The 14,558-nt window shown below is 40.5% G+C and overlaps 1 protein-coding gene across 5 annotated transcripts in view; it reads left to right on the plus strand.

Moving 5' to 3' along the window:
• RhoGEF64C (Rho guanine nucleotide exchange factor at 64C) overlaps nucleotides 1-14,558 on the plus strand; it is a 516,396-nt gene that overhangs the window by 462,397 nt on the left and 39,441 nt on the right. For all 5 annotated transcript variants that reach the window (XM_073979768.1, XM_073979763.1, XM_073979766.1 and 2 more), the window contains 2 exons: nucleotides 10,944-11,058; nucleotides 11,144-14,474. In XM_073979768.1, the coding sequence (XP_073835869.1) occupies nucleotides 11,153-14,474 (3,322 nt within the window). In that variant the 5' untranslated portion in view covers nucleotides 10,944-11,058; nucleotides 11,144-11,152. The remainder of the gene's footprint in view (nucleotides 1-10,943; nucleotides 11,059-11,143; nucleotides 14,475-14,558) is intronic.

Below are 14,558 nucleotides of genomic sequence, written 5' to 3' on the forward strand. Positions count from 1 at the left end.
ACTACTATACAAACATTTGCTTGGATGTGTTTGCGTGTGTGGATGCGTTGGGAATGAATGCCAATATGAAATTCGGAAATTAATTAACTTAATGTGAATTTAAAACAAAGTATTTTTGTGAGAAGAACAACTGGTCCCCTACAAATGGTCCACTACGAATACTGGCCCTCAACAAGAAAGCCCACTCTTTTTCTTTACGAGGAATAACTGGTTTTCTACGTTGCGAACAACTGGTCCTCTTTGATAAGAATAGCTCAGCAAATTAATAAGTAATCTTCTACAAGGAGTCTCAAAAATTTTTATAGATGATTAGCAAGTCTCTTGTGAGAAGAGCAAAGCGTATTTTTTGAGAGTAACGACTGCAAATGAATCAAATGGTCTTCTATGAGAAGAACAACTGATCTTCTATGAAAAGTAAATGTGATCTGCAACGAGAAAGCCCCATGATCTTCTATATCGAGACCAAGTGTTCTTATTTGAGAAAACCACGTGATCTTCTGTAAGAAGGTCCTGTAATATTCCATAAGAAGACCAAGAGTTCTTCTATGCCAATAACACGGCGAAGTCATGTTCTATGAGAAACTCAACGGGTATTCTGTCAGAACTAGGATTGTGACTTTTTGAAATTTTTTTCTCAAAAATGATTTCATGTAGTGAGAATGAATGAACTTTTGCTTATTAATGCCCAAAATAACATTCAATCCATTTTATTATAAAAATAGGTTCCGCACAATTCACATTGACTTTTTTTAATACTATGAAAAAAAATCTTTCAAAAAATTATTTACTGTTGCATGAATGAATGACATTTTGCCTATTAATGGCTAAAATAACTTTTATGTCATTTAAATATCGTTTGTGCGGGACAAACATCCTTTAATTTTTATGATATATGAAATAAAGTTATAGTCCGGTCAAAATAGACATGCGTATAAGGGGGAAATAGCAAAAATTCCCACAAAGCTGAATTTTGGTGGAGAGCTAGGGTTGGCCATTAGAAGCAACGTCCTAAAAGTCCCCATCGATCCCATGTGTGCAAAACAAGTTATTCGGGGTCAAAGGTCATTTTTGGAGGCATTATTAAGTTTTTTTTAATTTTTCTCAAAAACGGTAATACTTAGCAAAAGCCCGCTAAAGTAAAAGTTGTAGAATCAATAATTGTCTACAAGATTGGTCCTTATGATTCTTAAAAAAGACTTACCATTTTCGAGATATCTCGATCTAAAGGTCAAATAAAAAATTAGCCGCGTAAGTACATTATGAGGCGAACTGGTTAAAGTAACGACACTATGTGTTAGATACTTCCGTAAGCTTTCAAACGATATCCACTTTGCAGTAATCGGTTCAGTAGAACCGGGTCTAACCCGGTTTTTAAATTTGGCCTTTCGGGTCTAATAACCGGCGAACCGGATCCGCAACCGTTGAAAATTATACATTTCCGTAGTCAGCGCAACAAACCCTACCTTCGGACAAAACTTGAAAAAATCGGAGAGTTTTCGTTGGGGTCGTTCCCGTTGGGCTTTCGATAATACATGTGGGTTAAATGGGCTATTTTTGCATAAAATGACTCTAACATTGAATAACTCTACTAAACACACTCCGATTTTGTTGGAATTTTTTTTAGAAGATACCTATAATTTCGCTCTTCAAGAAAATATATATATTTTTGGGGGACAGACCCGATTACTTCGCTTATTTTAGCCGGTTCGTCTGAATATGTGCATATTTCCCTTATAAGTGCATAAAAATCATGTCTTTTTTAGAACAGCTATATCTCAAGAATGGTTCCTTCTAAGAAAAAAATTGTAAGGGTCAAACTTGTAGATAATTTTTAGGTCTACAATATTTACTTTAGTCACTTTTTGATTAGATCAACCGTTTTCAAAAAATAAATCCGAAAACCTAAAAACCCTTAAATTTTGACCTTTGACCCCGAATAATTTTGTTTGCACACATGGGATCGATGGGGACTTTTAGGACGTTGCTTCTAATGGCAAACCCTAGCTCTCCACCAAAATTCAGCTTTGTGGGAATTTTTGCTATTTCAATGTCTATTTTGACCGGACTATTATCTATACTTATAAAATAGTTCAGTAATGATGACTCACTGACTGACTGACTGATTCATAATCAACGCCCAGGCTAAACGGCTGGAGCTAGAATCTTCTAATTTTGGGTGAGGAAAGTACTAAAAGATACTAAATTTAGTACCATTTGGTATTACGTGAACGGATAGAGCTAAAATCTTGAAATTTTGGAATGAAAATCAAGGTTTAGAAGATGAGTTGATATAAGGAGGAGGTTTTGAAAATGTGTACTCATGTGTACGAATAGTACTAAATTTGGTACAATTTAAATTTGGGCGAACCTATAAAGTTGGAATTCTGAAATTTGGAATTACTATTACTGTTGGAGTGTAGGTTTGAGATATGGAGGTAGTTTTCGAAATTCGTACATATGGGTACGGAAAGTGCTAAATAGTACCAAATAAGGTACAATTTGGATTTGGGGGAACGGATGGAGCTGGAATCCTGAAATATAGAATTAGGATTACTATCGGAGTGTAGGATAGAGGTATTTTGGAAATTCGTACTTTTGGGTACGAAAAGTACTAAATGGTACCAAATTTGGTACAATATGAATTTAAGTGATCGGATAGAGATGGAATAGTGAAATTTGGAATTAAGATTACTATTGGAGTGTGGGATTGGGATACTTTTGGAAATTCGTAATTATGGCAACGAAAAGTACTAAATTCGTACTTGTGGGTACAAAAAGTACTGAGTGGTACTAAATTTTGTACAATTTGGATTTGGGTGAACGGATATAACAGGAATTCTGAAATTTGGAATTAAAATTACTGTTAGCGTGTAGGGTTGAGGTAGTTGTGGAAATTCGTACTCATGGATTTGGGTGAACGGATATAGCTGGAATCCCGAGATTTGGAATAAGGAGTACTATTGGAGTGTAGGATTGATAAAGTTTTGGAAATTTTTAGTTATGGGTAGGAAAAGTACTAAATGGTACTAAATTTGGTACAATTTGGATTTCAGTAATAGGATACATTTGGAATCGTAAAACTCGGAATTAAAAGTGCTGTTGAAGTGTTGATAGAGGTAGGTTTAGAAAATCGTACTTTGGATACGAATAGTACTAAATGGTACCAAATTTGGATTTGAGTTATCGGATGTATCTGGAATCCTGAAATTCGGAATTAAGCTTACTGTTTGAACATAGCACTGAGTTAACAACAAAAACATTATTCCACAACATCCCATACGAGACAAGGGAGACTTCTCTCATATCAATGAGCTCAATGATATGGGACCTACTGTTTATCGCCGAGTCCGAACGGCGTGTCCTAAGACACCACTTATAGAGACGTTTTTCAAGGCTGAAATACTCAGGAAATGTCGCCAACATTACTGAGGGGTATTTTGCCACCGTTGAAAAATGTTTGGTGTTGCCTGGCCGGGGAATCGAACCACCGATCTTCTGCGTGCAAGGCGGGCGTGCATACCATTGCACCACGGTGGCACTGAGGTAGTTTTGAGAATTTGTACTTATGGGTACGAAATGGTACCAAATCTGGTACAATTTGTATTTGGGTGAACGGATATAGCTGGAATCCCGAGATTCGGAATAGGGATTACTGCTGGTGTGTAGGATTGATGAAGTGTTAGAATTTTTTAGTTATGGTTACGAAAAGTACTAAATGGTACCAAATTTGGTACAATTTTAATTTGTGTGATCTGATACATTTGGAATCCTGAAATTCGGAATTACGATTACTGTTGGAGTGTTGATAGAGGTAGGTTTGGAAATTCGTACTTTGGATACGAAAAGTACTAAATGGTACCAAATTCGGTATAATTTGGGTTACGGTGATCGGATGCAGCTGTAATCCTGAAATTTGGAATTAAGATTACTGTTGAAGTGTAGGATTGAGGTAGTTTTGGAAATTTTTGGTTATGGATGCGAAAAGTACTAAATGGTACCAAATTTGGTACAATTTGGATTTGAGCGAACGGCTAGAGCTGCAATCTTGAAATTTGGAATTGAGATTACTGTTGCAGTTTGTTTTGGAAATTCGTACTTATGTTTACAAAAAGTACTAAATTTGGTACAATTAGGATTTGGTGGTCTTAGGGGTACGAAGATGGTTCGAATACGAAATAGACCTGGATTCGTGAGATTTAGAATTAAGATTACTGTTGTTATTTGGTAATAACGTCAGATTTAGGAAACATGTACCATAAATATACGAATTGTACTATATGGTACAGGATTTGGTACAATTTGTTATTGTGTAAAGTGAATTTTGAAATATTAGGAGGAGGTTCGTAAATTATTAATAGTATTAAATAGTACTATAAATGGTTTTGGGGGAACAGATAGAGCTGGAAATGAGGATCGCGGTTGGTGGGTTAAGCCGTCTTGGCGCTGAGCACCCCAAATAAAATATCTCAACAATTATGACTGGCTCTTGATGTGTAGGCGTGAGGAAAATAGGACTTATGTGGTACGAATAGTACTTACATGAAAATAAATATCAATTAAAATAGGTATTAGTACAAAAAATTTTCCATGTTCACCGTTCTATATTTTATATTTCTTATTTGTTTTGTATATCCTTTCTGCATAGCGGGTACTTTGCTAGTTTACAAATAAACCAAAAGATAGTCCTCTCATAGATTTACGAGTATGAATAGATCAAGTACTCTTCTATGAGAGGGGCATGTGATCTTTTTTGAAAAGTCCAAGTAAATTTCCACTGAGAATAACGAAGACCAAGTAAGCCTTTGAGAAGACCAAGTAATCCTTTGAGAAGACCAAGTAATCCTTTAATGAGTATAACAAATGATCTCCTAGAAGAAGATGGAGAGATATTCGATAAGAAAATGGAGAAATTGTATATGAGTCAAGTGATCTTCTATGGAAACATCAATGAAAAAGACAAGAGATCTTCTACGAGAAGATCAAGTAATCTTCTATGAGAAGATGATGTGATTTTCCATGAAAAGAACAAGAGATGTTCTAAATATTTTCCATGAGAAAGACGGGTGATCTGTCATGCAAGGGACATGTGATCCTCTATGAGAAAGACAAGAGATCTTGTTTAAGAAGATCCAGTGATCTTCTTTGAGAAATTGCGGAGAAGATCTGAATTCTCTTGAAAAGGCCAAGTGGTATTCTATGAAATAACGGAGTGATCTTCTATGGGAAGACTGAGAGATTTTCTCTGTTAAAATAAAGAGATCTTCTTTGATCAAGTGATTCTCTAGGAAAAGAAGATCAGGTGATCTTCCATGAGAAGATCAGGTGATCTTCCATAAGAAGATCAAGTTATCTTACATGAGTAGGACAAGAGATCTTCTTTGAGAAGATAAAGCGATCTTCCATGAGGAGGTCAATTGAACTTCCGTGAGAAGAACTAGTGAATTTCTAATGGGAATATCAAATGATCTTCTAGGAGAAGATGGATAGATCTTCAAGATCTTCAATGCCAGTGTTGGGGAAATATTTCTCATTCACTTTGTGTTACTGCTCGAATATATATTCTGATTTTCCTCAACGAAGTTGTCGAATACTGCCAACAAAGCACGAGTAACATTCACGTGTTGCTCGTCCGCAGTATCGCTAACTGGTATTAGTCTGCCAAGTCGAACCTCTGCTTAACACGCTGTCCGTTTTTAGCAAACTCCCACTTTTTAGTAAGATCTATGCTCTTAGAACGATCCCACTTGTTAGCAAGCTCCAAGCTCTTAGATAGCCCTATGCGCTTAACACGATATAGCTCATAGCATGCTCCTTGCGCACTTTAGCACTCCCCAAGCTCTTAGTTAGATCCCTGAACTTAGAAAGCTCCAAGCTCATAGACACCTCAACGCCTTTAACTACCTCCGAATAATCAAAACCTATCCCGAGAGCAAGTTAGCAGCTCCCTACGCTTAGCACGTTCGCAGTTATTAACAAGCCCCATGCTCTAAGAAAGCTCTTTGGGCTTAGCACGCCCCAAGCTCTTAGCGAGCTCCCTGTTCTTAGTACAATCCAAGGTCTTGTTATATACTTGTACTTAGCACATTATGGAAGATACCAAGCAACGGTCCTGACCGGTTTTAACATGGCAAAGCCCAGGATTTATCTTGGTCCCTCTTTCATCTCAAGTGGACACTGACCTCCCCGTGGTGTCACCTGGGGAACTGCCTTTAACACCCGTTAAAGGTAGTGAGCTAACATGTGCCGCGCGTTCTCCCATAAAAACGTTAAAAACTTGGGTTTGGGCGTCGGCTTAGTAACCCTCCCCTAGAAAAAACAGCATACTATGAAAAAACGAAAGAAAAGAAAAACAACCCCCTCTAAAGTTGACGAACCCCCCAAACGTTTTAAGGACCATGATCTGCGAATCTGCACCTGGAATGTTCGCACTCTTTATAGAGAAGGTGCAGTCTTCGCATTGGCAGACGTAATTGAAAAGTACAAGGCCGATATTACTGACATACAGGAAAAACGATGGATTGGGAAAGACGTCACAACAACACCTAAAGGTGACGCACTGTATTATAGCTGCCATGACGTAAAGCATGAGTTTGGTTGCGGATTTGTAGTTAGTCGGAGACTAAAACATCTGGTATCCAGCTTCACTCCAGTGAATGAAAGACTTGCTGCAATTCGAATAAAAGCTAAATTCTTCAACATCAGCTTTATTTGCGCTCATGCTCCCACTGAAGAAAAGGACGAACAGACCAAAGATATATTTTACGAGCGCTTAAAGAAACATATGACAGTTGCCCTGCCCATGACATTAAAATCATTCTAGGCGATTTTAATGCCAAAATTGGAAAGGAGAATATCTTTGGTCCAACAGTCGGGAAATTCAGCCTCCACAGTGAAACATCTGACAATGGTATGAGGCTGATAGACTTTGCAGCTGCAAAAAACATGGTAGTTAGCAGTACCAGATTTAATCATCTCGATATTCATAAGGGCACCTGTCTGTATCCAGATTAGAAAACAAGAAATCAAATTGATCACATTGTGATAGATGGAAGACATTCATCGAGCGTGTTTTATGTACGATCGTTCCGAGGCGCAAACATTGATTCGGACCACTACCTTGTTGCAGCAAAGGTACACACCCGCTTAAACGTAGCAAACAAAGTACGAACAGACACAACACGAAAGTTAGACATCGGTAAGCTGCAATCACAACAGATAGCAACAGCATATTCCACTTAACTAGCCCAATTGCTTAATCAAAGCACTCCTCATCCCGATAACATATCAGCGCAATGGCAAAGCATTGCCCACTCCATGCAAACAGCCGCAAAATCCATACTTGGATACCAGAGGCCTCCACCAACGAATCCATGGTATAATCAGGAGTGTCGTGCTGCCACCGAAGAGAAAAATGCGGCATATAGGGCTACTTTACAATCCGTAGCAACGCGTAGCGCACGAGAGAGACACAGGGAGAAAAGGAGAGAGGAGAAACGTCTTTTCCGCAGGAAAACGAGAGAGATGGAAAAACGGAAGGGTGAAAAAAATCGAGATGTACAGGAGCCAGAATGAAGTCCGAAAATTCTACCAAAGAGTCAAGCATCAAACTGATGGCTTTGGTACAGGCACATCCTCCTGTAGAGACCAGCAAGGTAATTTGGTAACTGATACAGATAGTGTACTCAGGATATGGAAAGAACATTTTTCAAATCTGTTGGTATCCAATAGCAGCGAAGACGACGAAGATACCACAGACCCAATCCCAGAAGATGGTATTGAATGTATACCGCCCAGCCAAGATGAGGTAAAGACAGCAATAAATCGGCTGAAGAATAATAAGGCAGCAGGAGCCGATGGCTTACCAGCCGAGCTGTTCAAAACCGGAGGCGACACGCTGATAAGTTGTATTCATCAGCTAGTTGGCACCATCTGGCAGGATGAACGAGTACCCGACTATTGGAACCTGAGTATCCTTTGCCCCGTCCACAAGAAGGGAGATAAGACTGTATGCTCTAACTATAGGGGCATAAGTTTACTCCCTATTGCCTACAAGATCGTGTCAGGGATATTGTGCGAACGACTAAAGCCTATGGTCAAAGAGATCATTGGACCATACCAATGTGGCTTTAGGCCTGGTAAGTCCACTATTGACCAGATATTTACCCTGCGGCAAATCCTGGAGAAGACCCAAGAGATGCAGACCGACACCTACCACCTTTTTGTCGATTATAAAGCAGCCTTCGACAGACCGCTGCGTTCAAAGGTATTCCAAGCCATGTCTGAATTTGGTATCCCCGCAAAACTCATCCGGCTTTGCAAAATGACTTTAACTGACACGAGGTCCTCAGTTAAAATAGGAAAGAACCTCTCCGAAGAGTTTGGTACCAAAAGAGGTTTCAGACAAGGAGACAGCCTTTCGTGTGATCTCTTGAACATCCTGCTGGAAAAGGTTATACGAGAGGCAAACGTCAAAAGAAGTGGCACAATATACACCAATAGTCACATGTTACTTGCTTATACTGATGATATAGACAAGTAAAGAAGTAACTGATACCTTTATGAAGGTCGAAGAAGAATCTGCTAAAGTGGGTCTGGCGGTAAACGGTGAGAAGACCAAGTTGATGGTGTCGACGAGCAATGCGTCCATTGAGCTCGGACCGACTGTGGAAGTTGGTTCCTATAATATTGAGGTAGTAAAAGACTTCGTCTACCTCGGCACCTCCGTAAACACAACAAACGACAACAGTTGTGAAATAAAAAGAAGAATTGTATTGGCCAATAGATGCTACTTTGGTTTAAGTAAGCAGTTTAAAAACAAAGCCACATCTCGTCAAACAAAAATAACGCTCTACAAAACACTGATACTACCCGTGCTGATGTATGGCTCCGAAGCCTGGGTACTTGCGCAAGCAGACATGGCAGTGCTTGGTGTGTTTGAGAGAAAAATTCTTCGAAAGATCTACGGACCAATCTGCGTTGACGGTGAATATCGACATCGCATGAACCACGAGCTGTATCTGCTGTACAACGACATCAATAGTGTTAAACGTATCGAGATGCAGCGATTGCGTTGGCTAGGCCATATCATAAGAATGAGCGATGATGACCCCGCTAAAAAGGTGTAAAAACACGGACCGCTTGGCGGTGCACGCAGAATTGGCAGGCCAAGGAATAGATGGCGCATACAAGTGGATGATGAGATGAAAAGGCGCGGTATTCCAGAAAGCGAAGCAACAAATAGAGAGAATTGGAGATCTTTTCTTAGTTCGGCCTATAGAACAAATGCTCTGTAATGGGCCAGCTAAGTAAGTAAGTACTTAGCACCTTCCAAACTTCTAGTAAGCCCCAAGATCATAGACAGCCCAACGTTTTTAGCTTGCTCGGACTATACGAACTCTATGCCGACAGCACCTTAATATATCTTAGCAAACTCTTAGTAAGCTTGCTACGCTTAACACGCTTCAAGCTCTAGGTTAGATCCCTTTCCGTAAAGTCTAAACCCATTGATAACTCAATCATTATAGCTATATTCTAATAAACGAACTCTATCCTGACAGCATCTTAATACTTCTGAGCCGAGTAAATCTCGTGACTACCTTGTAGCCGAGAATAAGCGAATATTTCACAACCGAGCCACACACCAGATTTCCTTCGTGTCGACTACAACCTAATTGACATCGAGCCAACTATACCACCCGATCACCCTCGAGTCGATTTTAATGCTGTCCAATTTTAGTTTAACTTCAAAGATGGCCCACATCGGTCCTCTCCTTGACATCGAGCCAACTATACCACCCGATCACCCTCGAGTCGATTTTATTGCTGTCCAATTTTAGTTTAGTTTTTAGTTGAGATAAGTCTCCCTTGTCCTATCTGGGATGTTTGTGGAACAATTATTATTTTAGTTTAACTTCAAAAATGGCCCATATCGGCCCTGTCCTTAGGGTACCTCTCCCACAAAAGTTCAAAATTTTTGTCCAAGTACAGTTTAGGGTCCGTTCGAAGATCCTTTTGAAATGTATACCGATGCTGTTCGTTGTGGTCCTGTTTACAGCGATATTATGTTTTCCGTGGACAAGGCCATGCTTCTTGGCATACTGTTCCAAAAGTTACACGATGACTCACTTAAAAGACTTGTGGCCGCGGTATCTATCGAAAAGATATTACTCCCAAAATAAGATCCACTTCCATAATGGACTATGTCAATCTATTCCTTTAAGTATCTTCTCGGCAACATTTTTGAACATAAATCCTAATCTACATTTTTGTCGGCAAGTTCGAGTGTCCACAAACGGTCAACAATTCAGAAACGACCCTAAATACATTCGATCTTTCCATAGGTGAAAGTTTCAATTCACATAGGCTGAGGGTATATCTCTGTCGGCACAGCTGACGAATACTTTCTTACTAATTTTTATTTTCTTTTCTCCCCTGTTTGTTATTTGTTTCCTGAGGCTCTTTTCCATTTCTAATACAATCAGCGGCTGTTCCATGAGGGAATGCTTCCCCATCGTGTTTTATTTGTCTTTTCTTTTGTCTTTCTTTTTTATCTATTTGTTTTTGTTGTTCCCTTCATGGTAGGAAGGAATGAAAAATTCGTTAAGCATAATAAATAAACATTGCCAGGAAGTGAGAAATGAAGGGTGTTGAGCATATTTTATTTGTTATTCTGTGGAGAGATGAAGGTGGTAATGTAATAACAACAAATTTGATGTTGATTTTTTTACATTTTTATTTTAGCTTCCAACAACTTTCCGCAGGACCAAAACCAAGAGATATCTTTGGAGATATCGAAAAACAATGAATATTTGGAGACACTTTGAATATTCCTTTGATAAATTTTAATTTTCACATTAAAAATCCATTGAATTTTTACCAAACAAACAACTTTAAAATTTCCATTAACTAATGTACTCTCATCTTGTTCTTCTTCTTTGCCACAGATTTTATGTTGACATCCCATAGTATCATCAAATGTCGTTATTCTTGGATGAACCACAACCAAATTCAACCTTGATATCTCAATAGGGGGATTATGTATGCAAAAACTCAAATAAGGTAAGACCAAGTCATCATCAGCATCATCATCATCGGAAACATTGATCCATGCTCTTAGATTGACAAATATTTGTTTTTGTTTCAGCATATTCTCATGTATGACAAATCAAAGAAGACCTGGAGTCAAAGGCTCAAAATCCATAAAAACGAAAAATCACAATTCCCAACAACAAACAACGGCACCACATCGGTAACAACACCACCACCATCGATAACTTCAAGTACAACGCCCAACTTGCCATTACCCTTAGCACTACAACAACACCACCAGCAACAACAACAACTATTGCAGCAACATAACTTGGAAGCAACTCACGTTGCACATAATGCCAACATCCATTCTGCTCTATCCTTAGCTCAGCAACAATATCATATAACTCCAGCCACTGTAATGCATTTACCTTTAAGCGATTATCATGGAGGTGGCGGTGGAGGGGGAGGAGGAGCAGCAGGTCCCGTTTATGATTATATGACGGGACGTTCAATGAAATTTGCCGCAGAACCCTGGATTTATGGTACAGTACGCGGTGTACCTGTTAGACCAGCCGGAATTTATCATCCAGCCTATGGTCATTTTGCTGCTGCTGGGCATCCTCATGCCGCCGCCATATTTGCCCCCACCGATAGGCCACAATTGGCCGCCACTGCCACACCAGCGGTGGCTGTGGTCCTTTGCTCTTGTCCCGAGTACCTGAGCGGCACTAAAGGCCGCACTGTGAAGAAACCAAGTATCTGTAAGAAGTGTAAAGGTACTCGTCTGCCATTGGCAAATTTGGGTGGTACCGTTAGGCTGCAGGGAAGTATGCCGCTGGTGCCGAAATTAAGGCCAGTTGGCCCATCGGCCACGGTACGAGTGGTGAGTAGCAGTAAAAAACAAAGGCCCACCATTTTGGATCCCCAAAAGGATCCTTATGATTTGATGCGCCGCACCCGACTGTTGTCACCCGAACCAGGGACACCTACCAAAGCCTCGGCAGCTGGCAGCAGTGGCAGCAAAGACAAGTCACGTAGTCGTGGCAGAAGCGCCAGCCCTGTTAGGGGTAGATCTCGTACCAGAAATCAACCTAAAGCTTTATTAACCACCAACCATGAGAGCTCCAAGGCCTTGGAGTCCTTAGACGATTCCTGGTTAATGGAATCTGAAGACATGGTGGCCACTGCCCAGCAGTCATCTTCAGCTGCCAGCAGCCATAACCGCAAATCCATTTTACGTTGTAATGTCAATCCCTACGACCTGATCTCAATAAATGCCCAAATTCCTGCCAGATCCTCAGGCGAGTTCTATAGCTCTGGCCCATCGAACGGCGGTCCTGCCAACTCTCCATCGTCAGAGAACTCCAAAAAATCCCTGAGGAAACAAAAATTACAATTCTCACAAAATGAGTTTATGCCACCAAATGATGATTTCAACGTTCAAGATGCTGCCCTGCTCGAAGATGAACCTCCGCCTTTTGTTAGGCAAACAAAGCCACCGCAAAAAGCAGAAACCTCAAAGAAAGCCGAGGAGCAACAGACCAATACAACGTCTAGTATGACGTCTCAAACAAATCTCAAAAACAAGAAACCCAATTATGCCAATGTACAGGCCATTGCGGGGCAACGTATTAGCCTGGGTGAAGCCGGACAAACGCCCAAGTCGCTGATGCCTCAGACCAGCAACGAAAATGTGACACAAAAATCCAAAGAAACTGAACTATCCTCATCTTCAGCCACAAGCAAGACCAATAGACCCGACACGCTACAGGTTACACAAACTGGAAATTCCTCCAAAGTTGAACCTAAAAGACCTCCACGCAGCAATAAGGCAGCCGCCAACCAGGGCAGCAATCAGGCAGAAATGCAAGAAATAAAATCTGCTGCCACTATATCCGAAGAGGAAGAAGAAGAACCGACTGTTACCGTGACCGTGACACCAACCTACAATATCAAATCAATTTTAAAGAGACCCACATCAAAGACTTCTGAAAATGGGGAGATTTCATCTCCGACAGACAAACCAACAACTCACACAACTGGCACAACAACCTCAAAGACAAAAGAATGTGACTCAAAAACTGGTACACCCACAAATTCCAGGCGCCATCAGGCTACCAACTCCACATCAGTCAATGCTGCCAATTCCCAGTTCTACGTTTCTTTACCTCAGGCCCGTAAAAAGGTACAATTTATGGTAGACGAAGAGGATGAAGAAGAAGAATATGCTGAAACGGAAACCGAGGCTGAAGAAGTTACCAATGATGAGAGTGAAGATGAAGACAATACACCACAATCGTCTGGCCTTAACTATGAATACTACAGACGCAAACACAGTGACAAGGGTGGACTGGAGGCAAGTCATGAGGAAGACATGGAAGCGACTTTACATCAACATGAAGTTCAAATTCATTATGATGAACAATTCATACAAGCCATGTTGTTGGAAAAGTTACAGTTAGATTCGGAAATGGTAACAAAACAACTACAGGAGCAGGAACAACAACAACAACTTTACAACAATACAACCACACTTCACATAAATGAAAATGCCAGCGATGAGGAAGACAACCACAATGAGGGTGAGCAGGAGGAGGTGGAGGATGAGGAACATGAAGATACTGTGGAAACACTAGATAATGAGTTGATGCCAACAAATATGGAATTCCAACTAGATTATGAAAAGTTATTTGCCACGTTCTCACAACCAACATTACCCGGGCAGAACGAGCAACACAATACACCCAACAGCTCACCAGTAGCATCCACGGCAACAATTGTTGCAAATAAAGTGTCCATAAACCAGCAGGAGCTGGAGCTGCCTGACAATCCCAACACAATCAAGCAATCTGTGACAACCACAAAAGGGTCGTTGGAAACCAAAGCCACCACAGCAGCAGCAGCAGCAGCAGCAGTGGATAGTTCTTGCCAACCAACAGCAACAACAACAGGACAAGTCAACGATATCAAAGGGCAAACTAGCGATGACGACGACAATGATGATAGCAACAACAATGTCGCCGCCACTACTACTGATGATGATGGTGGTAATGGCAACGAGGAAATTCCTTCGAAGCAAGACAATAACACCACGATCTTAATAGATGACAGTGATAATAATGATGATTATGGTTTCACTCCTGCTGCTGTTGCTAAGGCTGAGCTGAAAGGCAACAATTTTCTCCCTGAAACTACTGCTGACAATATGGGCAAAGTCAGTTGCAGTCCATCATCATCATCATCATCGTTGCAGATTGGAAGTGCTGACATTGTAGACATAGCCATTACTGCAACAACCGCCGACAACAATCACAATAATAATGATGGCGATGAGGCTGGTGGCGTTGGAAAAAGTAACGACGCTGATGGTGACAGCAATGATGGCTATGTTAATGTATTGTCACCTTCATCCTTGTCGCCAGCAACAAAGGCTCAAAACTGTGGTAAGTAATAGATTTTTATTGTCCTCTAGCTATCCTGCAGTGTTCCTATGTATGTATTTAGGCTATCACTTACATAGGGAGAAA

This window comes from Musca autumnalis, unplaced genomic scaffold, assembly GCF_047663935.1.
Source record: "Musca autumnalis isolate F117 unplaced genomic scaffold, ASM4766393v1 scaffold_4, whole genome shotgun sequence".
NCBI classification, from domain to species: Eukaryota; Metazoa; Arthropoda; class Insecta; order Diptera; family Muscidae; genus Musca; species Musca autumnalis.